The 26,935-nt window shown below is 46.6% G+C and overlaps 1 protein-coding gene across 3 annotated transcripts in view; it reads right to left on the minus strand.

The window, feature by feature from the left end:
* Positions 1 to 8,718: 8,718 nt before the first annotated feature.
* Positions 8,719 to 26,935, minus strand: part of LOC136679080 (uncharacterized) — a 34,207-nt gene continuing 15,990 nt past the window's right edge. For 2 of the 3 annotated variants that reach the window (XM_066657361.1, XM_066657363.1), the window contains exons 3-8: positions 22,491 to 22,542; positions 21,449 to 21,566; positions 17,804 to 17,946; positions 15,276 to 15,488; positions 12,546 to 12,885; positions 8,719 to 11,494 (exon numbers count right to left, since the gene is read on the minus strand). In XM_066657361.1, the coding sequence (XP_066513458.1) occupies positions 11,214 to 11,494; positions 12,546 to 12,885; positions 15,276 to 15,488; positions 17,804 to 17,946; positions 21,449 to 21,566; positions 22,491 to 22,542 (1,147 nt within the window). In that variant the 3' untranslated portion in view covers positions 8,719 to 11,213. The remainder of the gene's footprint in view (positions 11,495 to 12,545; positions 12,886 to 15,275; positions 15,489 to 17,803; positions 17,947 to 21,448; positions 21,567 to 22,490; positions 22,543 to 26,935) is intronic. The other variant, XM_066657362.1, reaches the window with a different exon arrangement.

Below are 26,935 nucleotides of genomic sequence, written 5' to 3' on the forward strand. Positions count from 1 at the left end.
TGATTTTTTTTAACAAGTGCAATTAAGAAACACCTACAAATATTGATCCCAAAATGTCCTGGAAACGAAAGATTGATGCCGATGGAAGAGAGATGTGAAGGCGATACATGTTTGTGTTTCAAGGAGAAAACCGGTGTGTCTTTTGTGTTATGAGGCAGTGGCAGGTGTCAAAGAGTACAATTTACGTCGGCACTTTGACACTAAACACGGAGCTCAGTTTTCCAAAGTTAGACTTCAAGAAAAGCAACAAACTGTACAAGAATTAAAAGGCAAACTGCGATCGCAGCAGGATATGTTCACAAGAATTACGGCCCAAAACCACGCAGCTGTGAAAGCTAGCTTTACTGTAGCTGAAGAAACCACTCGCGTGTCTAAGTCATTTTCAGGGGGTGAATTTTTGAAGCAGTGTTTACTGAAGGTCATCACTTGTGTTTGATGATATTTTTCTTTATTCACTTGGATAGTTTGGTCATTGATTGATGGAGTAATGAGTTTCTTAACCTCACAAATGAACAGGATTTATGTTGTTAACAGAGCAACAAGCAAACATTTATATATCTATCCAAATAAGTTGAATAAGTAATAAATTCAGAGTTATTTAACATTAAGGAGTAGTTACATTTACACTGTCTTACAGTTACATCTGGCCCTTTGAGGGCAACCATTACGCCGATGTGGCCCTCTGTGAGAATGAGTTTGACGTCCCTGGTCTATGGTATCAGCACCAGAACAGAGATACAGCTCTTATCAAGTGAAAGGAGAAGGTCATTAGTGACTCTTGTTAGAGCCGTTTCTGTGCTGTGATTGGGTCTAAATCCAGACTGAAAAATGTCATGAATGTCATTGTTTTGTAGGTAAGAGCACAACTGCTGTGACACAACCTTTTCTAGAATCTTAGCAATAAAAGGGAGGTTTGATATTGGCCTGTAGTTTGCGAGCACAAAAGGGTCATGACTGGGTTTTTTAATCATTGGTTTGATTAGAGGTTTAGGAACATATCCAAAGTTGAGGGATGAGTTTATTATTGTGAGCAATGGTCTAATGACTAATTGTGTAGGTGCAGGATCTGAGTAAACGACCCCTACCTGTTCGTCTGGACACTGATGGATGACTGTCGAGCTCCTCCTCCACTCTTCAGAGCAGCTGCCCACGCTCCAGCCACCACCACTGGCCTCAGAGCTGCCCCTACACTGAAGTTCTCACGGACTCCTAACTGTTACCAGTAGATTCACCAGAGGAGGGTAGGTCCCCTGTGTGAGCCCTGGTTCCTCCCAAGGGTTCTTCCTCAGCTCTGAGGGAGTCTCTCTGTGCCACTGTCGCCCCTGGCCTCGCTCTCCTGGGGGGTTTTACATTCTTTACATTTCATGTTAAAACTTTGTGTTTACTGGAAATCTGTGAAGCTGCTTTGTGACATCATCATTTGTAATCAACAGGAGCCAAAGTGACTTTGGACTGATTTTGAATTTTACGTCAAATGCAATCACCTGTGTGTGTTTAGTGTCTAAATGTTAGCTACTCATTCAGAAATGTTAGGGTTGAGTTGTAGGGGTCTCTTTGATGAACCTATACAAAATTGCTACATAGCTGTGAGGATCTGATGGACTACAGTCTCATCATCATCACTCCAGAGAACACAGTTCCACTGTTCCACACACCAGAGGAACCCCATCACTCCAGAGAACACAGTTCCACTGTTCCACACACCAGAGGAACCCCATCACTCAGGAGAACACTGTTCCACTGTTCCACACACCAGAGGAACCCCATCACTCCAGAGAACACAGTTCCACTGTTCCACACACCAGAGGAACCCCATCACTCCAGAGAACACAGTTCCACTGTTACACACCAGAGGAACTCCATCACTCCAGAGAACACAGTTCCACTCACCAGAGGAACCCCATCACTCCAGAGAACACAGTTCCACTGTTCCACACACCAGAGGAACCCCATCACTCCAGAGAACACAGTTCCACAGTTCCACACACCAGAGGAACCCCATCACTCCAGAGAACACAGTTCCACACACCAGAGGAACCCCATCACTCCAGAGAACACAGTTCCACTGTTCCACACACCAGAGGAACCCCATCACTCCAGAGAACACTGTTCCACACACCAGAGGAACCCCATCACTCCAGAGAACACAGTTCCACTGTTCCACACACCAGAGGAACCCCATCACTCCAGAGAACACAGTTCCACTGTTCCACACACAAGAGGAACCCCATCACTCCAGAGAACACAGTTCCACACACCAGAGGAACACCATCACTCCAGAGAAAACTGTTCCACACACCAGAGGAACCCCATCACTCCAGAGAACACAGTTCCACTGTTCCACACACCAGAGGAACCCCATCACTCCAGAGAACACAGTTCCACTGTTTCACACACCAGAGGAACCCCATCACTCCAGAGAACACAGTTCCACTGTTTCACACACCAGAGGAACCCCATCACTCCAGAGAACACAGTTCCACTGTTCCACACATCAGAGGAACCCCATCACTCCAGAGAACACAGTTCCACTGTTCCACACACCAGAGGGACCCCATCACTCCAGAGAACACAGTTCCACTGTTTCACACACCAGAGGAACCCCATCACTCCAGAGAACACAGTTCCACTGTTCCACACATCAGAGGAACCCTATCACTCCAGAGAACACAGTTCCACTGTTCCACACACCAGAGGAACTCCATCACTCCAGAGAACACAGTTCCACAGTTCCACACACCAGAGGAACCCCATCACTCCAGAGAACACAATTCCACTGTTCCACACACCAGAGGAACCCCATCACTCCAGAGAACACAGTTCCACTGTTCCACACACCAGAGGAACTCCATCACTCCAGAGAACACAATTCCACTGTTCCACACACCAGAGGAACCCCATCACTCCAGAGAACACAGTTCCACTGTTCCACACACCAGAGGAACTCCATCACTCCAGAGAACACAGTTCCACAGTTCCACACACCAGAGGAACCCCATCACTCCAGAGAACACAGTTCCACACACCAGTGGAACCCCATCACTCCAGAGAACACAGTTCCACAGTTCCACACACCAGAGGAACCCCATCACTCCAGAGAACACAGTTCCACACACCAGAAGAACCCCATCACTCCAGAGAACACAGTTCCACACACCAGAGGAACCCCATCACTCCAGCGAACACAGTTCCACACACCAGAGGAACCTCATCACTCCAGAGAACACAGTTCCACTGTTCCACACACCAGAGGAACCTCATCACTCCAGAGAACACAGTTCCACTGTTCCACACACCAGAGGAACCTCATCACTCCAGAGAACACAGTTCCACTGTTCCACACACCAGAGGAACCCCATCACTCCACAGAACACAGTTCCACTGTTCCACACACAAGAGGAACTCCATCACTCCAGAGAACACAGTTCCACTGTTCCACACACCAGTGGAACCCCATCGCTCCAGAGAACACAGTTCCACTGTTTCACACATCAGAGGAACCCCATCACTCCAGAGAACACAGTTCCACTGTTTCACACATCAGAGGAACCCCATCGCTCCAGAGAACACAGTTCCACTGTTCCACACATCAGAGGAACCCCATCACTCCAGAGAACACTGTTCCACACACCAGAGGAACCCCATCACTCCAGAGAACACAGTTCCACTGTTCCACACACCAGAGGAACCCCTTCACTCCAGAGAACACAGTTCCACTGTTCCACACACCAGAGAAACCCCATCACTCCAGAGAACACAGTTCCACTGTTCCACACACCAGAGGAACCTCATCACTCCAGAGAACACAGTTCCACTGTTCCACACACCAGAGGAACCCCATCACTCCAGAGAACACAGTTCCACTGTTCCACACACCAGAGGAACCCCATCGCTCCAGAGAACACAGTTCCACTGTTCCACACACCAGAGGAACCCCATCGCTCCAGAGAACACAGTTCCACTGTTCCACACACCAGAGGAACCCCATCACTCCAGAGAACACAGTTCCAATGTTCCACACACCAGAGGAACCCCATCACTCCAGAGAACACAGTTCCAATGTTCCACACACCAGAGGAACCCCATCACTCCAGAGAACACAGTTCCACTGTTCCACACATCAGAGGAACCCCATCACTCCAGAGAACACTGTTCCACACACCAGAGAAACCCCATCACTCGAGAGAACACAGTTTCACTGATCCACACACCAGAGGAACTCCATCACTCCAGAGAACACAATTCCACTGTTCCACACACCAGCGGAACCCCATCACTCCAGAGAACACAGTTCCACTGTTCCACACACCAGAGGAACCCCATCACTCCAGAGAACACAGTTCCACAAACCAGAGGAACCCCATCACTCCAGAGAACACAGTTCCACACACCAGAGGAACCCCATCACTCCAGAGAACACAGTTCCACACACCAGAGGAACTCCATCACTCCAGAGAACACAGTTCCACTGTTCCACACACCAGCGGAACCCCATCGCTCCAGAGAACACAGTTCCACTGTTTCACACATCAAAGGAACCCCATCGCTCCAGAGAACACAGTTCCACTGTTCCACACATCAGAGGAACCCCATCACTCCAGAGAACACTGTTCCACACACCAGAGAAACCCCATCACTCCAGAGAACACAGTTCCACACACCAGAGAAACCCCATCACTCCAGAGAACACAGTTCCACTGTTCCACACACCAGAGAAACCCCATCACTCCAGAGAACACAGTTCCACTGTTCCACACACCAGAGGAACCTCATCACTCCAGAGAACACAGTTCCACTGTTCCACACACCAGAGGAACCCCATCGCTCCAGAGAACACAGTTCCACTGTTCCACACACCAGAGGAACCCCATCGCTCCAGAGAATCCATTCACCTGTCCTTACTCAAAGAAAATTTGGAAAATGGGTGGAATTCCACTTTGTGTTTAATTGCTGTGATTATTGTTTTGCTGACACTGCACTGATGCTAAATTATTTGGACAAACACTGTTTGTGTAGTTAGTTGTCCACACTGCTGCATTCCACTGAGGCAGAGATCAGGCTCCAATCCAATACCCCCCCCCCCCTCGACTCTGTGGTTACCCGGTTTGTGCGACCTGACTGATTTACACCTTCTCATATGGAGTTTCTAGCAGCAGAGTGTGTGTTTCCCAAAGCAGAGGGAGCTCTGTCTTGAAGACTGAGTAACTCTACACACACACACACACACACACAAAATAAACCCTGAAAGTTAAAGTTTATATCTTGACATTGAACTACAATTTATCCAAAATGAAAAGAAGCATAGGGTGATTTTATTTTTCAGTTTAAGTAAAATTTTGATCCAATTCTGGATTTAGTTTTTTATCAAATAATATACAATTATTTTATTTTCCTATATTTTTGATGTTTGAAGTCAGAGATATTTTATATTTTTAGTTTAAGGCTTATTCTTGTGTGGGAGGCGGGGCATCAGCGGAGAGGGGAGTGGCCTAATGACTGACCTTCCTCACTGTTGACGATGAGAAATATCACTGTCAATGTTTTACACTGAGTACTGCGTATAACGTCAAAGTCCTTTATAGCGACGACATTCGACACTAATCTCAGTAAAAGAGGGATAAACTCTGTCAGACTCTAGTTCCACAGCCACACTTCAGTTTCCCAGCAGCATTTTTCTGATGATGGCGTTCACCTCATCGTAGTTTTCATCTCAATATTAGAACGTTCAGTTTCAGGGATTTTTTGTCCCTAAAATAGCTCCGTACTCCAGCACCATCAGAGTGTGTTTATTTACAGCTGAGGATGTCTGTGGCAGCAACCCCCTCTCTCTTCTGTCCATCACTCATACTTTTCTCTCTTTCTGCCCGGAATCACTGGGTGCAGGGCAGGAACACACCCTGGAGGGGGCGCCAGTCCTTCACAGAGCCACAGAATGATTTTTATTACAGAAATGTTGACCTACGGAAAAATATGTACAGTATTTGCACTCAATACTTGGTTGGGCTCCTTTTGCATTAATTACTGCATCAGTGCGGCGTGGTGTGGAGGCGATCAGTCTGTGGCACTGCGGAGGTGTTATAGAAGCCCAGGTTGCATTGTTGGGTCTGGTCATCTTCCTCTTGACAATATCCTGTAGATTATCTATGGGGCTGAGGTGGGGAGTTCACTGGCCAATCACGCGCAGTGATACTGTGGTCATTAAACCAGGTAGTGGTGCTTTTGGGTGTGTGGACAGGTGACTAGTCCTGCTGGAAAGTGAAATCCACATCTCCATAAAACTTGGAGTGTGTGAAGTTCTGGTAGATGACTGCGCTGACTTTGGATGTGGTATAACACAGTGGACCAACACCAGCCGACGACACAGCTCCCCACACCATCACTGACTGTGGAATCTTCACACTAGACTCCAGCAGCTTGGACTGTGTCTCTCTCCACTCTTCCTCCAGACTCTGGGCCTTGATTTACAAATGAAATACAAAATTTACTTTCATGTGAAAACAAGAATTTGGACGCTGAGCAACAGCCCAGTCCTTTTTTTCTTGACTCAACTGGGTCAGGAGCGGCTCGACACAAGGAATGCGACAGCTGTGGCCTGTGCCCTGGACACGTCTGTGTGTGGTGTCTCTTGAAGCACCGACTCCTTGTGAATCTCCCCCAAATTTTTGAATGGCCTTTTCTTGACAATCTTTTTAGGGCTGAAGTTATCCATGTTGCTTGTGCATTTTTTTTTCTAACACACTTTTTAGCTGTAACTGGACCTTATTCTATATTAACTGTGGATGTTAAAGTTGTGTTGATGTCATTCGCCCCGTTTCATCTCCAGGACTTTTGTGTTCTTTTATTCTCCACAGTTGTATAATGAAAGATTACAGAGATCCCCCTCTCCTTCTGGAGAAGAGAATGTAATGAACCTTTAGGGAACACAACTCTGTTTACAGTGGAGCATAATGAGGAGAAAATAGTTATCCCCTGTTAGCCATATTACCTTTAGATTCAATGGTGAAAATGTAAACTTATTAGCCTCAGACTCTAATCCGTCTCTGCTCTTCTGTCTGAATCTGAGTGAGTTATTCACACACAGATCACACACAGGCTTCAGTCGTCATCTTATTTCAGTGCTGTGTTGTTGTAGTGTGTAAGAGATGACAGACACAAGTCTCAGTCTTTTCCCCCTGTTTACAGGTAAATAATCAGACCCCGCTGTCCCTGCGCTCTGAGAGTGAACAGACTCCTGGAGGATAATGTTTTATCGCGACTGTCGCCTAAAGAATTCCTCTGGTTTGGATTAATGTTTAATAAAGTAGTTCTCCTCGTCTGAAAGTTGGAGTGATCAATCAGAGATGTCCGGATCAATACCGAAATATCGATACCTCTCATGCCAGAACTTTATGCTCTAAAATGGATTCTCAAATCAAAATATCGATACGTTTCTTTTACTTCAGTCATTTGAGGGTATGGTGTACCATTAACAGGAACACAGTGGAAAATAACTAAACTACTGAGATCTTATCTAAATGATGCACGGTTGGTGGGAATTACTTTCTCTTCCCCCGGTCGAAAATGATTATTAATGAGCTGTAAGTGTCATGTTTTCCTGTTGAATTAGTGTCTAATTAAGGTCTGTGTTATTAGATGTATTTTCTGTGATGTGCACTATGTAGGGAGTTTTATGTGATGTTCCCTATGTAGGGAGTATGTAGGGAGTTTTATGTGATGTGCACTATGTAGAGAGTATGGCACTAGTTTGGGACGCGGCCCGATATCTTCTCCTGACCGACACATAAACAGAGCCGTGTTTATAAACGTGACTTGGATAAATCGGTCAGGGATCAATACTTATATTTCTTTAATTTTAATGTTTAAACGAGGACAGACAGAATCAGTTTAACAATTTAAATATCACAGTTTTTATTTGTGTTTTGTGTTTGAGTAATAAGAAGGTCCCCAATATGGCGACTACCCTACACTAGGACAGCTGCAGACCATGGACACAACACTAAAGTAAACATATTTGGTGCTAAAACCAGCTGCGTATTTTGCAGACTGTGAATGAATATGAACTCAAATGAAAGTGTGAGTTAAGAACGCTGAGGAACACCTATGGTCTGAAGTGTTTGGAGAACATTGGGGATTTAAGGCTGGGTGTGAGGTGCTGAATTGGGACGTCAGTGGGAATTAATGTGGCTACAGCTAATCTTTTTAGCTTCATGCTAACATACCGTCAGACTGTGTTTAATGGTGTGTGACACGTCAGAAACAATAAAACCTGTTAATTAGAAAGTACTTTTATTACTACTAAAGATTAGGGATGTTTGATGATTTAGTCATGTTAGCACCATGCTAACTCGGATTAGCTTCTTTTTTAGCTCTTTAGCTTCGATGCTAACACCAACGAACTAAGATACTGGAATGTTTTTGGGGAAAAGGGCAAACCTGTATATTTTTTGTGGCTTGTTATTAACCCAAGGACAGTGGGATCAGAAAGTGTGCTCAAATGTAATAATATGGAAAGGTGTGAAAGGTTTCAAAATATCTCGTTTTCTAAATTCATACACACACAAACCACACACTCATGAACAAATGACAGTGAGGTTAATGATGTGCCCTTGTTATGTTTTATCGAACAGAAATAAGTATCAAAACACGTTACAAATTGAAGACAAAGAATAACTGAACTTTAAATGACGGGTGCAAACAGAGGTTTGCTTGTGAACATAAAAGAACCTGTGTAACTTTTTTTTTTTCATTTTTTTTTTTTTTAAACAGTAAGAGATACACATTTCATAAAATCAGAGTTCCACCACAAGTGTCTCTCCTGGGCCACACATCATTTCCAGAAATTACAAAGAAAAGATTAGTAAACTTTACAGCCAAATACAGAAGTCGTTGATTTTCTAAATTAAACTGAAATTAGGGCATTTCTTTCACATTCATTCATTCATTCATTCATTCATTCATCTATCTTGTGGGAGGGCAGTAATGGGTTCAGAGCCGAAAAGTAATCACTGGGCACACAGGAACACACCCTCAACAGAGTATCCTTCACTCACACACACACACACACACACACACACACCCCTGTGGACAGTTTTAGACATTCACCATGTCACACACACACACATACACACACACACACACACACACACACACACACCTGTGGACAGTTTTAGTCATTCACTATGTCTCTCACACACACACACACACTTGGAGTGTTTCACACACTCACCCATGCACAAACAGTGAGTGTGTGATAAAAGGTGCCTCAGTGTGTTCTTGTGGAGCACGAGTCACTTATTTTCCCCCAGAAAAATCAACACCAACAGAACTGTCCACTGTGTGTTTCTCTGATTCCTAAAGAAAACGATTACACATTAAATATCTATTAAATATTAAAAGTGCAGTGTGTGAGACTGAGGGGGCTCTATGAGCAGAAATGGAGTTCATTAGCGTAGGATCCGTGGTAAAAACAGACGGTTGTGTTTCTGAGTAGAACCCACCCTTTAAATCCACACAGAGCGGGTTCTCTTCCACAAGGACGCCATGTTTCCACGGGAACCAGAACAGAGTGGGTCCTAAGCCTTTTATAGTGTGAGGGAGGGGCACTCAACTTCAAACTCACCACTACATCCCCCTGGATCTTCCACTCTGCACTCGAGGGTCCACCTTAAATCTAACTCATATTTAAGATGTAAAGGTTTAAGAAGATTAGAGGTGTTTAATCTATTCATTACGTGTTTTTATCTAATCAGACATACTCTTATATTTATTCTTTAATTATGTGCCAATTACTACAGTTAACAACAAAAAACTATTCAGAAATAACTCACCAAACGTTAAACATCTCAGAAGTGTAGTGAGAACCTGTGTGAAACGCAGTTCTGTTGATTTTTCTAAAGGGAAACTCTTACATGTGACAATGTTTATCGTTTAGAATCAAAATAAAACACGAACCATGGTCTGCACCGATTCTTTTTTCACATAAATTTTTCAAAAATGTGCAAAAGTACCTCACTGAAGTGTGTCATTTGACCGCAGGTGTTCACTGAGGTGTGGACACGGGTACAGACTGATCAGCCAAAACATAAAAAACACATCGCTCTGTACTTCTACTGTTACAGACTGTAGTCCATCTGTGGCTCTGCATACTTCATTACCCCCCTCTCCCCCTGTTCCTCAGCACTCAGGACCCCCACAGAGCAGGTGTGATGTGGTGGTGGATCATTCTCAGCGCTGCAGTGACACTGACGTGGTGGTGGTATGTTAGTGTGTGTTGTGCTGGTGTAGAGTGGATCAGACACAGCAGTGCTGCTGGAGTTTTTAAACCCTGTGTCCACTCTCTGTGACACTCCTCCCTCTGGAAGACTCCTGAGCGTTGTAGAATAGGGGGAAAGCGGGATAACAGAGCAGGAGATGGACGACCGGTGTGGACAGTGGAGCTGAGAGAACGGACGGAGAGCGGAGAAAAACGAGGTGGCTGTAATGTTTTGGCTGATCTGTGTATATTCACTGCATTTAATTTAAAGTGAAATAAGCAACACACATCGTCTACAGAGAACACACTTCTGCACCTTTACACTCACTGTTTATTCACGGAACAAACAACAACAAAGGAACGGCGTCCAGTGCAAAGTTTACGGCACATTTTATACATATTTTCTATTTAGTTTCTATTTATTATCCCCTTAAAATGTAACTCTCAGTGGAAATAAAGACAGTGCACATATGTGGATCATAGTTACAAGTGCCGTCAGTCATTTTTCACAGTATTTTCTATTATTTATTTATTTATTTATTTTGTTTCTGTTGTTTTCTGTAAATTGCCGCTCTCGCAAGATGAAGAATCAGACTGCTCTGTTGTTCCTGACTGAATACGTTTATGCTCCATAGTGTGGGTCCCCTACATGGGGGTGAACATTTTTTTTTAACCAACTGTGGTACAGAGAGTCACTGACATTTTCAGGCCAGTAGGTGTCAGTATAACGGTATAATATCATTAAGGGTTCTTTATGTAACACATGTTCAACGAAACAGAGAAGAGTCAGTGGAGGAAATGTTGGATCTAAGTTCTTTAAGACGGAGGGCTTCATCAGTTTTCATTTAGAAAACCAACAACGCTGCGGGCGCTTTCAGTCACGTTTGAAACACGTCGCTTTATTAACAAACACCTACTTCTTCAGTGACGTTGTTATGAAGTGTTATAGTCACCCTCGCCGTCACATGTCCTTCCCCATTAAGCTGCAGTGGACGCTGGCCTGGCTGAGAGACGGAAGCTGGATTTTGTTGTTCTTCAAAACCGAATCCTCCCTCATCGTCGTGGCCGAGTGGGTGGGGCTCAGAGGCCTCTTCGGGCCCTCGTAGCTCCGCCCATTCGCCGTCAGCGGCCGCGCTATGTCCTCGGATAGCACCAGTGGCTGGCGGTCGTCCTCCTCGGAGATGGCGAACACAGGCACGGACACGTGAGTGTCCTCATGAGAGAGACTCCTCACGCGGTTTTCTACAAAGACAAACATCATGTTAGAGCTGCTACTGGCCCTGTAACACCGGAACTGACCCTGTAACAAAGGCACTGACCCTATAACACCTGCACTGATCCTGAAACACCTGCACTGACCCTGTAACGCCGGCACTGACCCTGTAACACCTGCACTGATCCTGAAACACCTGCACTGACCCTATAACACCGGCACTGACCCTATAACACCTGCGCTGACCCTATAACCCCGGCACTGACCCTATAACCCCGGCACTGACCCTATAACCCCGGCACTGACCCTATAACGGCGGCACTGACCCTATAACGCCGGCACTGACCCTATAACGCCGGCACTGACCCTGTAACAAAGGCACTGACCCTATAACACCTGCACTGATCCTGAAACACCTGTACTGACCCTATAACACCTGCACTGACCCTATAACACCTGCACTGACCCTGTAACCCCGGCACTGACCCTGTAACCCCGGCACTGACCCTATAACACCGGCACTGACCCTATAACACCGGCACTGACCCTATAACACCTGCACTGACCCTGTAACCCCGGCACTGACCCTGTAACCCCGGCACTGACCCTGTAACCCCGGCACTGACCCTATAACACCGGCACTGACCCTGTAACCCCGGCACTGACCCTGTAACCCCGGCACTGACCCTGTAACACTGGCACTGACCCTGAAACGCCTGCACTGACCCTGAAACGCCTGCACTGACCCTGTAACGCCTGCACTGACCCTGTAACACCGGCACTGACCCTGTAACACCGGCACTGACCCTGTAACACCGGCACTGACCCTGAAACGCCTGCACTGACCCTGAAACACCTGCACTGACCCTGTAACGCCTGCACTGACCCTGTAACGCCTGCACTGACCCTGTAACGCCGGCACTGACCCTGAAACACCTGCACTGACCCTGTAACACCTGCACTGACCCTGTAACATCTGCACTGACCCTGAAACAAAGGCACTGACCCTGAAACACCTGCACTGACCCTGAAACACCAGCACTGACCCTGTAACACCAGCACTGACCCTGTAACACTCACCTCCCACTGCTGCTTCTCCTGGTTTCTGCTGTTGCTGCTGTTGTCCAGAGGGGGTGCTGCTGGGATCTGGGAGCTGGTGAGCAGCAGCAGTGCTGTTGTTGACGCCCCCTGGTGGTGTGGATGACTGCAGGCTGAAGCAGGGCCCATTAAAACGGGATCTCCGCAGGTTGCTGGTGGAGTTAAGGCGGCGCTGTCTCTGAGCTGAGTGAGATAACGGATACGAGGCCGTGCTCTCAGATGATTCCGCCTTAAAACCATTCCCACGCTTCTGCAGCTGACCGTCAGACAACACCTTTACCCTCACGTCATCAGCAGCGTCGGCCACAGAGCTCGGAGGACCCTGGAGGACACGGAGACTCCGGTTAGGCTTTGATTACGTCCAGTCCTGGACTAGTGGATTTAAAGCATCCAGTGTTCAGACTCTTCTGAAGTTCTCCAGCCATTGGTTCTGTTTAAAGTAACACTACGTAATATTTTACCTTAAAATAACAGCTTCAAATTCCTCATGATGCTCCACTGAGCTGTAACAGGGAGAACAGAGCCTCTGTCTTTGCTACCCCAGGCTCAACACTGCAGAAACTGCACTCTGTAACTTTTGGAGGAGGGTGGGAAACTCTTACTGTCCTCCCAATGTCCCTCATTGTCCTTCATTTTCTCTCAGTGTTTTTCATTTTCCCCTCATTATCCTTCACTAACCTTCACTGTCTCTAACTGTCCTTTATTGTCCCTGAATGTCCTTCAATTTCCCCTCACTATCCCTCATTGTCTCCCACAGTCCCTCATTGTCTCCTACTGCCTTTCATTGTCTCCCACTTTCCCTAATTGTCTCCCACTGTCTCTCATTGTCTCCTACTGCCTTTCATTGTCTCCCACTTTCCCTAATTGTCTCCCACTGTCTCTCATTGTCTCCTACTGCCTTTCATTGTCTCCCACTGCCCCTCATTGTCTCCTACTGCCCCTCATTGTCTCCCACTGTCCCTCATTGTCTCCTACTGCCCCTCATTGTCTCCCACAGTCCCTCATTGTCTCCCACAGTCCCTCATTGTCTCCTAGTGCCTTTCATTGTCTCCCACTGTCTCTCATTGTCTCCCACTGTCCCTAATTGTCTCCTACTGCCTTTCATTGTCTCCCACTGTCCCTCATTGTCTCCTACTGCCCCTCATTGTCTCCTACTGCCTTTCATTGTCTCCCACTGTCTCTCATTGTCTCCTACTGCCCCTCATTGTCTCCTAGTGCCTTTCATTGTCTCCCACAGTCCCTCATTGTCTCCTAGTGCCTTTCATTGTCTCCCACTGTCTCTAATTGTCTCCTACTGCCTTTCATTGTCTCCTACTGAATTTCATTTTCTCCCACTGTCCCTTACTGTCTCCTACAGTCTTCATTGTCCCTCACAGTGTCCTGAACAGCAGATTCCCACACTGTCTTACACCAGTGACATGACAAAGTGGTGCAGCATGTCACAGTAAATCTACACCACAGTCTGTGCATTGGAACATAAATCAACTACTGACCAACAGGGGAGGAACGACTCACAGATTTCACAATACAATTCATACTGCAGTTTTTGCTCCACGATACGATACCTTTTTAATACAGAGAAAGAACATGATTTTAATTTCCCTTTTATTTTTTGATGTAGAGGTCAAAGAGGTCAATACAATCACAACAGTATATTCAGAAAGGAAAGGATGAACACAACACACTCCTCACAGACATTCACCCGGAGGAAACCCACACAGACACAGGGAGAACACACCACACTCCTCACAGACAGTCACCCGGAGGAAACCCACACAGACACAGGGAGAACACACCACTCTCCTCACAGACAGTCACCCGGAGGAAACCCACGCAGACACAGGGAGAACACACCACACTCCTCACAGACAGTCACCTGGAGGAAATCCACGCAGACACAGGGAGAACACACCACACTCCTCGCAGACAGTCACCCGGAGGAAATCCACGCAGACACAGGGAGAACACACCACACTCCTCACAGACAGTCACCCGGAGGAAACCCATGCAGACACAGAGAGAACACACCACTCTCCTCACAGACAGTCACCCGGAGGAAACCCACGCAGACACAGAGAGAACACACCACACTCCTCACAGACAGTCACCCGGAGGAAACCCACGCAGACACAGAGAGAACACACCACACTCCTCACAGACAGTCACCCGGAGGAAACCCATGCAGACACAGAGAGAACACACCACACTCCTCACAGACTACTAGATGTCGCATGAAACTACAGCACGCCTCAGAACTATGTTCTGCTCTGATGGCTGTAACTCATTACTGCGGGTCGACAAACGGCTCCGAATGATTTTTAAAATACAATCAGATGTATTCGATTCACAGCTCGTGTTGTAAAAAAATTAATATTACTATGTGCAATGTGACGGCCCTACTGACCAATCAGAACACAGCTGGGGGAGTGTCTCAGGTACACTGTCTATCAAAGAGGCAAATGGGCACCATGAGTTAGAAACAGATACGAGGCGTCACAGGAGCTCACGGTGCTTGGAGGAGGACACGTTACTTAAAGGACAGCCGTGGAGGTGAGCACTCCAGCGACATCACACAGATCAAACCCACAGTCTCCCGCAGACTGGACCCCACGGAGGGGCCAAGCTGAGGGAGAGGCTCAGTTCAGAACGAGAGTGAACACAGGAGCTCTTCCTGTTTACCTGCTGATTTATCTGTTTATCTGAGGCACTCACACTGTCCACCAGTTTGGTGAAGGGGCTGGTGGAGTTCCAGCTGCACCATCTCCTGTGGAGCTGAGGGAGTGGGGGCAGGAAGTCGTGAAATGTTCGGACGCTCCAGGCTCGCGGACGGCTGCTCAATCCGGATCCCGCCGGGCCGACTCCAGTTGGCCAATCAGAGGGCTGCACCGGCCCCGTGTCACTGTGGCGCAAAAAACGCTCTCGCTGCTGAGGGAGAGAAAAATAAAGTCAGGCAATCACAGAATAATAATGACCACAGTCAGGACATTACAGCCACTCACTGTCCGCTCCGGTCACTCCTGTACTTCTACACTTACAGACTGTAGTCCATCTGTTGCTCTGCATACTTTATCAACCCCCTCTTTTCCCTGTTCCTCAGCGCTCAGGACCCCCACAGAGCAAGTGTGATGTGGTGGTGGATCATTCTCAGCGCTGCAGTGACACTGACGTGGTGGTGGTGTGTTAGTGTGTGTTGTGCTGGTGTAGAGTGGATCAGACACAGCAGTGCTGCTGGAGTTTTTAAACCCCTCAGTGTCTGGACTGAGAACAGTCCACCGACCAAAAACATCCAGCCGACAGCGTCCTGTGTCACTGATGAAGGACTAGAGGACGAGCGACACACACTGTGCAGCGACAGATGAGCTACTGTCTCTGACTCTACATCTACAAGGTGGACCAACGAGAGAGGAGTGTCTCACAGAGTGGACAGAGAGTGGACACAGGGTTTAAAAACAGCAGTTTGTTCAGTCTGAGGTTTCTCCACAAGGGGGCGTTGTTAGCACAGACTGCTTGTGAATGTGTCACGTGCAGTGGGGAAACAGCAATGAGATCTCAGCAGGGTTTCAGTAGTGCATAGAGTCGAAAAGCAACAAGTGACCACTCAAAACGCTGCATTTTTATTGGCCATAATGTGATGTGAGGTGCTGTGGATTTGCTTTGTGTCACATGTAATCTTGCCAGTCAAGAACCCCACCAGCAGGACTCCCTCCCCACCTGCCCCCGCCCCCGCCCCCAGACCCCTGACACGACTAATACACAGTCCACCTCCAAATCACAGCAGACCAGCAGCTCCCCACACCTTTTATTCATTAAAATACATTCATTAATATACAACTCACACACACTTCTAGGCTTCAGAAATAAAAGTATTTCTTGTGGAAGTGTGTCTGGCCGTGTCCCAGTGGAACCTGAGAAATGTGCGTAAAGAGATTATCGCGTACAATTTTTATGGATTAGCGGGACGCCGTCCAGCTCGCGCACTAATACCACTTCTTACATTCTCAGTCAATAATCACACACTGGACTCATTCATAAACACACACACACACATTTAGAATCACATAAATACACACAATACACACACATGCATACATACCATACACACACACACACACACATTTAGAAACACATATACACACACATGCATACATACCATACACACACACACACACACATTTAGAAACACATACATACATACCACACACACACACACACACATTTAGAAACACATATACACACACACACATTTAGAAACACATATACACACACACACACATTTAGAATATACAGTATACATCTTAGTCCCTATATTCAATACAGTGTGTTTGTTTATATATAATATATATTTATACACACACACACACTTCTCATCAACCTGCTACCTGTGTTTAATACCGAGTCCTGGAGGTGGTATTCAGGAGTGTGTGGAGGGGTTTTCTCATCAGTGAGAGTCTGATAATCCTCCTCTCAGGCCCCCGTCTAGACGCGTCTTAAGCAGATTTAACCCTGAATAAAGGCTTCATAAACCTCCAGAGACAATAACTGATTGTTTGACAGGAGGGAAATCCTTGGAAAGTGAAGAACATTCTCCAGCAATCAGCAAGAAACAAAGAAAGAATAAAAGAAAGAAAAGAATGAGACACATTTCCTGGAGTTTCACTAAACCTTTGGCTGAACACAAACTTCATCACACATCAACACATTCTACAGCCAGGACTCTCTCTCACACACTCACACACACACACACACACACACACACACACACACACACCTCACACACACCTCACACACACCCACACCTCACACACACACACCTCACCTTTACCAAAAGTAACGTTGGACGTTTATAATTTTTTTAAAATAAATAAAAATCCAACCACTAACTGATCAGAGCCCCGCCCACTGACCAAACAGCCCCACCCACTAAAGTCCCATAGATCCAAGCATAAGGGCTTAAAGATCCACCCCCTTACTATACAAAGCCCCGCCCTCGAAACACCCACTATACCAAGCATAACGGCTCCCCTAAATGCAAACTACCCCACCCCAATTTTACATAGCTCCACCTCCTGATTGCACATAGCACCAAAAACTGCACACAGCCCCACCCCTGATTATGCACAGCCCCACCCACTATTTACCTCTAGACACTAATTTAACAACTGCTCCTGTGTCCCTGTGTGTGTGTGTGTGTGTGTGTGTGTGTGTGGGAGAGAGAGAGTGAGTGAGAGTGTGTATCGTACTGTGTGAGAAGAGAAGGGTGGTCCGGCTGAGTTCGGTGCAGAGGAAATCACAAAAACTTCATCTGTTCCCAATTCCAACTCCGTCAGTCCTTCAGAACACAGCTCGGCATTCTGGGAAACATCACACCCACCACTCACAGAGCCTGGGGAGAGAGGTAGAGAGACAGACACACATAGAGAGTGAGTGACATTGTCCCCAACACTGACCCTGGCATTGTCCTCTGCCCTTTCCTCAACACACTGACACTGTTTTGATTTACTCTAAAGCTTTCCCACGCTGTTCCAAACACTGACCACAACATCAGCTCTAATCCTGTTGACCCCTACACTGACCCCTAAGCTGACCCCTACGCTGAGCCCAGCCCTGCCCTCTGGTGGACTAAAGGAGCCGTAAGCCTAACTGGAGCGCGAGGTGAAGCTGGTGTTCAGGAGGAGTTTAGACCGACTTTAGACTTTAAAAATGAATACCTCCAGAGCCTCCACCTCCTCCGCACACAGAAAACACCACAATAAAACAAACACAGGCATAATACATAAACATAAACATAAATAATACACACAGACACAACACACAAACACTTACTATATACACACACAACACAAACATAATATAATCCCCAAAGACATGTCCGACCAATCATCATCCCTCACTAAATCCCCCGACCAATCATCATCCCTCACTAAACCCCGCCGACCAATCATCATCCCTCACTAAACCCCCCCGACCAATCATCATCCCTCACTAACCCCCCCCCCCGACCAATCATCATCCCTCACTAAACCCCTCCGACCAATCATCATCCCTCACTAAACCCCTCCGAACAATCATCATCCCTCACTAAACCCCTCCGAACAATCATCATCCCTCACTAAACCCCTCCGAACAATCATCATCCCTCACTAAACCCCTCCGAACAATCATCATCCCTCACTAAACCCCTCCGACCAATCATCATCACTCACTAACCCCCCCCAACCTCACTAACTCCCCCGACCAATCATCCCTCACTAAACACCTCCGAACAATCATCATCCCTCACTTAACCCCTCCGACCAATCATCATCCGTCACTAAACCCCTCCGACCAATCATCATCCGTCACTAAACCCCTCCGACCAATCATCATCCGTCACTAAACCCCTCCGACCAATCATCATCACTCACTAACTCCCCCCCCCCGACCTCACTAACTCCCCCGACCAATCATCATCCCTCACTAAACCCCTCCGAACAATCATCATCCCTCACTAAACCCCTCCGAAAAATCATCATCCCTCACTAAACCCCTCCGAACAATCATCATCCCTCACTAAACCCCTCCGAACAATCATCATCCCTCACTAAACCCCTCCGAACAATCATCATCCCTCACTAATCCCCTCCGAACAATCATCATCCCTCACTAATCCCCTCCGACCAATCATCATCACTCACTAACGCCCCCAACCTCACTAACTCCCCTGACCAATCATCATCCCTCACTAAACACCTCCAAACAATCATCATCCCTCACTTAACCCCTCCGAACAATCATCATCCTTCACTAAACCCCTCCGACCAATCATCATCACTAACTCCCCCCACCCCCGACCTCACTAACTCCCCCGACCAATCATCATCCCTCACTAAACACCTACGAACAATCATCATCCCTCACTAAACCCCACCGACCAATCATCATCCCTCACTAAACCTCCTAACCAATCATCAACATCCCTCACTAAACCCCACCGACCAATCATCATCCCTCACTAAACCTCCTAACCAATCATCAACATCCCTCACTAAACCCCTCTGACCAATCATCATCTCTCACTAAACCCACTGTCTGCACTCCTTTCTCCAGCAGGGGGCAACAGAACTCACAGTGGAACTAAACTGTAGGGGGCACACCCTTGGATGTTATGGGCAGAGTCAGTGGGCGGGTCCTAAATCCGGAGCTAGTGTCTGATTGGCTGTAACTGGTTGTTATGGGAGGAGTCAGTGGGCGGGTCGTAAATCAGGAGCTAGTGTCTGATTGGCTGTAACTGGATGTTATGGGAGGAGTCAATCAGACACTAGCTCCGGGTTTAGGACCCACCCACTGACTCCTCCCATAACATCCAGTTACAGCCAGTGGGCGGGTCCTAAATCCGGAGCTAGTGTCTGATTGGCTGTAACTGGAGGTTATGGGAGGAGTCAGTGGGCGGGTCCTAAATCAGGAGCTAGTGTCTGATTTTCGAGACAAAGCTACAGAGTTTCCCCTTTATAGCGTCTTAAGAAAGTGGAGGGACTGCTCTTTGTCCATCAGTGAGGTCTGATTATGTCCAGGCTGTGATAGAGATCCTGTGTTGTAGTTTAGTCCACAACCACGTGGGCAACTGTGTGTGTGTGTGTGTGTGTGTGTGTGTGTGTGTGTGTGTGTGTGTGTAAAAAAGTGAGAGAAGGCCAGCTATAAACATAGGAATGAGAGGAGGTGGATTGTTGAGGGCAGAACATAAGGTTTTTATTTAGAAAGATTACATAAGAGTCAGGCCAAGTGTCTCAAGCAGTTTATCAATAATCACCAAAATCACGCTTCCTGCTGCAGCCGGAATAACTCCGGAAAACAAACAAACAAAATCCAGCTCGGTTTAGAAAGAGAGGGAGAAACCCAGAAAACACAGTCTTTATCTGTAAAAGATTACTCCATAATTCCTCAGAAAACACAGCTTCTGTTTTAGTCGGCAACAACTCCTCTGACACCACACCTTCAGCTCCAGAAGAAGAAGATCAATCACTTCATTGATCCCCCCTCGGGGAAACTGCTTCTCTGCATTTAACCCCTCCATGGCAGTGAACGACACTAGTGAGCTATTCTTCACACACACACGGAGCAGAGGGCTGCAATCAGCTTGACGCCCTGGGGGCAGTTCGGGGGTCAGGTGCTTTGCTCAAGGGCACTTGAATTTCATTTTTTTGTACTACCGGTTCTGGGATTTGAAACCTCCAGCCTCAAACTCGGTTCCTAACTCTAACTCTAACGCTGTGGCTGCCCCCAGAGAGAGAGAGAGAGAGAGAGAGGTAGAGAGACAGAGAGAGTGGGAGGGAGAGAAAGATGGAGGTATTGAGAAATAGAGAGAGTGACAGAGAGTGAGGGAAAGAGAGAGAAAGAGAGAGAGAGAAAGATGGAGGTATTGAGAAATAGAGAGAGTGACAGAGAGTGAGGGAAAGAGACAGAGAGAGAGAGGGGGAGAGAGAAAGATGGAGGTATTGAGAAATAGAGTGACAGAGTGAGGGAAAGAGACACAGAGAGAGAGAGAGAGAGAGAGAGGGGAGAGAAAGATGGAGGTATTGAGAAATAGAGAGAGTGACAGAGTGAGGGAAAGAGAGAGAGAGAGAGAGAGAGAGAGAGGGAGAGAAAGATGGAGGTATTGAGAAATAGAGAGAGTGACAGAGTGAGGGAAAGAGAGAGAGTGGGGGGCGGGGTTTTGCCATGTGATGATTTGTCAGGGGCCTGTGTTCAGATCTGTCTGCTGTGGTCGTCATGAAGCACCAAACTCACCTCCGTCAGAAACTTTGGGAATCTGTTCTTTGAGAATTTGTTGTAAAATAAAGCTTCAGGAGAAAGAACAGCACAGAGTCGTGATTTCACTGCCGTTTACAGAATGGTAGTAAAACTGTCACCTGTGTGAGACTTGCTGGTGGTGGTGTCATTTTCTGGTGCTGGTTGCTCTGTGTGATTAGAGGCCACTAGCTGCAGTTCACTGCCATCCGCTGCTGAGTGTGGCTCCCCCTCTGGGACCTGGAAAACATTACAATAGGATATTGTCATCAGGTTGAATCTTTTCTCTTTCCCTCAAATTTAGTCACCTTTTCAGTTCAGCACTAGAGCTACACACTAATGTCGCTTCCACTCAATCAATAACTTCATCAAACACCAAGAGGACGACCGACAGAGAGAGACAGACAGACAGACAGAATGAAGGAGAGAATCAGATTAGATCTAGATAAGAGAGACTGCTTAAATGCTGTGTGTGACATGTGCCAGAGTTAATTCATGTGCATTTAAGAGAGCCACAGGGAGGGGGCGCTGTGGGAGCTCACTGACTGCTGATGTCACACTCTGTAAACGGGTGGGGGATAAAACACAAGCCCAGTCTCCCCCCGCAGTGAGAGTTTAGAGCTGAGTTTGGGTTAAAACAGAGAGGAATGAAGCTGAAAACAGACACAACACTCAGAAGAGCCTTCACTCGACTCTGTGCTCACAGCTGTGAGGCTTTATCTCTAAATGTGTGTGATTTGAGCCTCAGTTTCACTGGAGAATCATCTGCTGTGGTGTGTGTTAAACCACAAGTGTCTGTTAGCGCCAGCTGTGCTTCTAAACAGAGTAGAACCATCTTATTTCACTTATTTTAGAACTCCTCTGTTCCTCCAGCAGCAGACGCTGACACCTGCTCTCTCTCAGAAACGGGTTTTTATCGTCAGCACGTGTTGGAGAGCTGAACTGCACAGAGCCGAAAACCCTTCACAGATATGAGGCTCACGCAGCCCGACAGTGCCCCCACCCACCCCCCACGGTAATAACGTATACCTGATATCTGAGATGGTATGATGGTATGAATCATGTGGATGCTGTCCATCCCTGTTCCAGTTGTGTGTGATGTAACATAGATCGTGGATTAATTTACAGATGTAATATAAGGTTTAAACGCAGGTGATGGTTTACCTCAGAGTTGATGGATGCGGTGGTGTTGGATCCTTTAGCGCAGAGTTTGTTTCTGAGGAGAAAATAAGAACACAACAGGCCACATTAGAACCGCTCTGTCGTCCCTGAATGAACCCGTTTGTGCTCCATAGAGCGGGTCTCACGTCCGGGACACTTTATACATATAATTCCCTTAACTGTTAACAACTGAACAACAGAAACAACTGCCCTTCGATCCGAGTGTGTTATCAGTGTTGATTTAGAATGTATTTCCTCAACACACTCCCCCAAGGCCACACAAAGCTGTGAGCTCAGTCTTGTGTTTATCTGCCTTCAAAAGAACATCATCTTAGTTTTGAATATGTGCCTTTATTGACACTGGCCCTCTGTCCAGAACATTTAATGACGTCCAACACCTCCGGGACCTCATAAACAGCTCGGTTTAACACAATAATAATAGGGATTTTGTCAACGTCAACAATAACCTACACAAACCGGAGCCCAAACCAGAAAACCACACACATCTGGACCATGCAGTCAAAGCTTTACACTCCACGGGGAGCTGAGTCTAACCCAGTTTTAATGTCCAAACTCTTCCCGGTAACTGGGCTTCCTGCAAAAAGTCTGCTTCAGATTGAAACCCAGTGAAAAAGTAAACAGCAGTGAAACTCTCTCTGGCAGCGTCTCAGGAAATAGATGTTCCTCAGAAAAACAGAGGCACATCTGAGCAGAACATTCTGCTGTGGTTGGAGATTCACAAGACTATTATCTACTAATAACTGTCAGGACCGGGCGGGCGGACGCACGCTGTAACACAGTGACTTTCATTGACAAAAGATAACAAAACAGAGACAGACTTGGACGACTGGACAGACATGGACAGAGAGAGAGAGAAAGACTAAACCTAGACAGAGGGAACTAAAGAGACGAAAGAGAACCATGTGCTAGACACATGACAGGACCAAGGAGTGACAATAACACTGGTCAGAAATGGCTGAATAACCACCAATAAAAATATACAGCAGTGCTCCAAAGTCTGACTGAAAATCCAATCAAAATAGCCTCGAATCTGAAGATATTCATTTTCAAAGCGATCCAAAGCTGCCACTCAACTCATCTTTCCTCCTCCTCCACCAGGTGAATCAGGTCCTGGTTCTGGAAGCGGGTTCTTGTTTAGTGGCTGTTCTCTCGTGGTTCAGAGCGAGTCGAGTAGGGACTAAACCGTGGCGTGTAAACCTTGCAGAGCGCTGATTGTCCAGTGTCGTCACTCTACGCCACGCAACGCAGACGACCAGCACCAACTCTCCATCTGTAAAATCTCCAGCTGCAGCAGAGATCACGTTTGTTTTTATCCGACTCACGATGGCAGCTCGTAAAATGACGCTGTGGTCTTTTGAAGAGGTTCAAACGCTCCTTGGATCGGTGGCCGACGAAAGAATCCAGCGAGAGCTGGACGCTGCAACAAGGAAGGAATAAACTCTACTGACCTGTCTGAACTGATGACGGAGCTGTGTTCAGTCCCAAACAACAACAACACGCCAATACACCATGAGTAAACACCGCTTAACGTTACTACCGCCGTTGTTGTGGTTTCCAAAGACCACTGTTCCCCTTAGAGATGGGGGTTAGAGACAACACTGATACATTTCTGGGGTGGAGCTATGGGAGTGGAAAACCGACCAGGGAAAAGCCAGTTGAGGCGAGAGGAGCCGATGCCACGGGGTGGAATATCTCCGGTGGTGAATGTGCTGCTGTCTGCGTCGTGTGGAGAGAAGAATTTCCTCCGTTATTCTCTCCTCAGTTTGATTCATGTTCATTTGACTGTGGACTGGTCTGTGTTGCACTTCTGGGGAGCTGTGTGTGGGACTACAGTGTAGGATATTCACCTACGCATAGAGAATAGATTCATAAGCAAAAATCAGCTTTAAAACAATGCTAGGTAATATTTTATACTTTAAAATTACAGCATCAAAATCATGTGAGCTGTAACGGAGAACAGAGCTACTGCAGTTGCTTCTTCCAGCTCAGCACTACAGAAATTGCACTATGTAACTTCTGCAGGAGGGTATGAAACTGCCACACCCCTCCCCTTTGATTCCAGGACAGTGCTGTAAAAGTGAATTGTGCTCTTCAGCTGTAGGGGGAGTCCAGGAGCCAAAATACCAAATCTTACTTAGAGTTGCTTTAAAGAGGCACTAAACCTATCCTTTTCTGACTCAGACTACAACCTGGGTTTGGGTTAGATTCACGTCAACGGTGCATAATCCAGGCATTTCAGAAATGAGGCGCTGTGTAAATAAGACATTCAAGGCCACGTCCACACAGATCCCTTTATTTTTAAAAACGGAGATTTTCCTCTCTGTTTTTGAAAATATCCCTATACTGGCAAATATGAAAATGACTGCATTTTCACGCCAGTCCAGTAGGGGGCCACTCTTACAGAGGCATTAAAACACCACGACGCATGAGAGAAACACAGAGGTTTAATCCCAAATCACTTCATCCTCCCTCTGTAGTGCACTACACACGTCCTGAAATGACTGAATCTAGATGTTAACAGTGCATTATATATTTCTAACACACATCATTTCTATTTATTTATCTGTGTGAATCTGAACTCTAGTGCTGTCTGTGTGTGTACAGTGTAGTTTATGACTGATGTAGTTCACTGTAGAGAGAGCGAGGAGCTGTGTGTGTACAGTGTAGTTAATGACTGATGTAGTTCACTGTAGAGGGAGCGAGGAGCTGTGTGTGTACAGTGTAGTTAATGACTGATGTAGTTCACTGTAGAGGGAGCGAGGAGCTGTGTGTGTACAGTGTAGTTTATGACTGATGTAGTTCACTGTAGAGGGAGAGAGAAGCTGTGTGTGTACAGTGTAGTTTATGACTGATGTAGTTCACTGTAGAGGGAGCGAGGAGCTGTGTGTGTACAGTGTAGTTTATGACTGATGTAGTTCACTGTAGAGGGAGCGAGGAGCTGTGTGTGTACAGTGTAGTTTATGACTGATGTAGTTCACTGTAGAGGGAGAGAGGAGCTGTGTGTGTACAGTGTAGTTTATGACTGATGTAGTTCACTGTAGAGGGAGCGAGGAGCTGTGTGTGTACAGTGTAGTTTATGACTGATGTAGTTCACTGTAGAGAGAGCGAGGAGCTGTGTGTGTACAGTGTAGTTAATGACTGATGTAGTTCACTGTAGAGGGAGCGAGGAGCTGTGTGTGTACAGTGTAGTTAATGACTGATGTAGTTCACTGTAGAGGGAGCGAGGAGCTGTGTGTGTACAGTGTAGTTTATGACTGATGTAGTTCACTGTAGAGGGAGAGAGAAGCTGTGTGTGTACAGTGTAGTTTATGACTGATGTAGTTCACTGTAGAGGGAGCGAGGAGCTGTGTGTGTACAGTGTAGTTTATGACTGATGTAGTTCACTGTAGAGGGAGCGAGGAGCTGTGTGTGTACAGTGTAGTTTATGACTGATGTAGTTCACTGTAGAGGGAGAGAGGAGCTGTGTGTGTACAGTGTAGTTTATGACTGATGTAGTTCACTGTAGAGGGAGCGAGGAGCTGTGTGTGTACAGTGTAGTTTATGACTGATGTAGTTCACTGTAGAGGGAGTGAGGAGTGTGTGATGTCAGTGTTTCAGAAAAGATCAGTTTTCTTCGTCCACACAGAACTGAGATCACAGCGTCTCCACAGAGCTCCACCTGGGAGAGCATTTAGAAAATCCTCAGTTTTCAGTCAGTGACTCTCCAAGGGACGGGAGACAAAACACAGACCTCAGTTTTAAAAAATAAATAGATCCTTCAGGACGAGACCTAAAACAACAACAAATCAAAGCTGGTTAAAAGCAGGAGTGACTGAGTTAAACATGAAAACTGTAAGCACCTGAGGAGTGGGCTTGTTTATAGAGAGGGAGAGCTGGAGTCCAGCGTGTGCTGTATGTCACACGTGCCTCGTTTCTGATTCAGACGGCAGCAGAAAAGGCACAGCAGCTGACTTCACATTTATCATTAATTACATTAGAAACTCAACTCTCACTGTAACGACGTGTTTAACACAGAGATTTCCTGCAGCTTAGTCTTTACCTCACCTCAAACACATATCCGGGGCATATGAGGACACGTGTGTGTGTGTGTGTGGCTTGTTGCGCATTAATCCCAGAACACCCAATCCCTCTGGCTCAAGGCTTGAACTGGCCACAGATCTGTGGTTGTGATCATGATTGAAATTACAGGGGAGAACTGACAGGGTCTGACTCTCGTAATCAGGACTTGGACCCCCACAATGATAGGTTAAAACGACTGTTTTCGAAGTGGGAGGGGGGTCAAACCCATGTATATCCTCCTTTATGATGTATCTCCAAAATACTAACCTCACACGAGAAAGAAAAACCTTCTTGATGTTTTCTTCAGTGGAAGTGAATGTAGAAAGATGTTAGGGAGAACAGCGCCTATGACGTTGCACAGTAGAAAC

The sequence above is a fragment of the Hoplias malabaricus genome, chromosome Y (genome assembly GCF_029633855.1).
Source record: "Hoplias malabaricus isolate fHopMal1 chromosome Y, fHopMal1.hap1, whole genome shotgun sequence".
NCBI classification, from domain to species: Eukaryota; Metazoa; Chordata; class Actinopteri; order Characiformes; family Erythrinidae; genus Hoplias; species Hoplias malabaricus.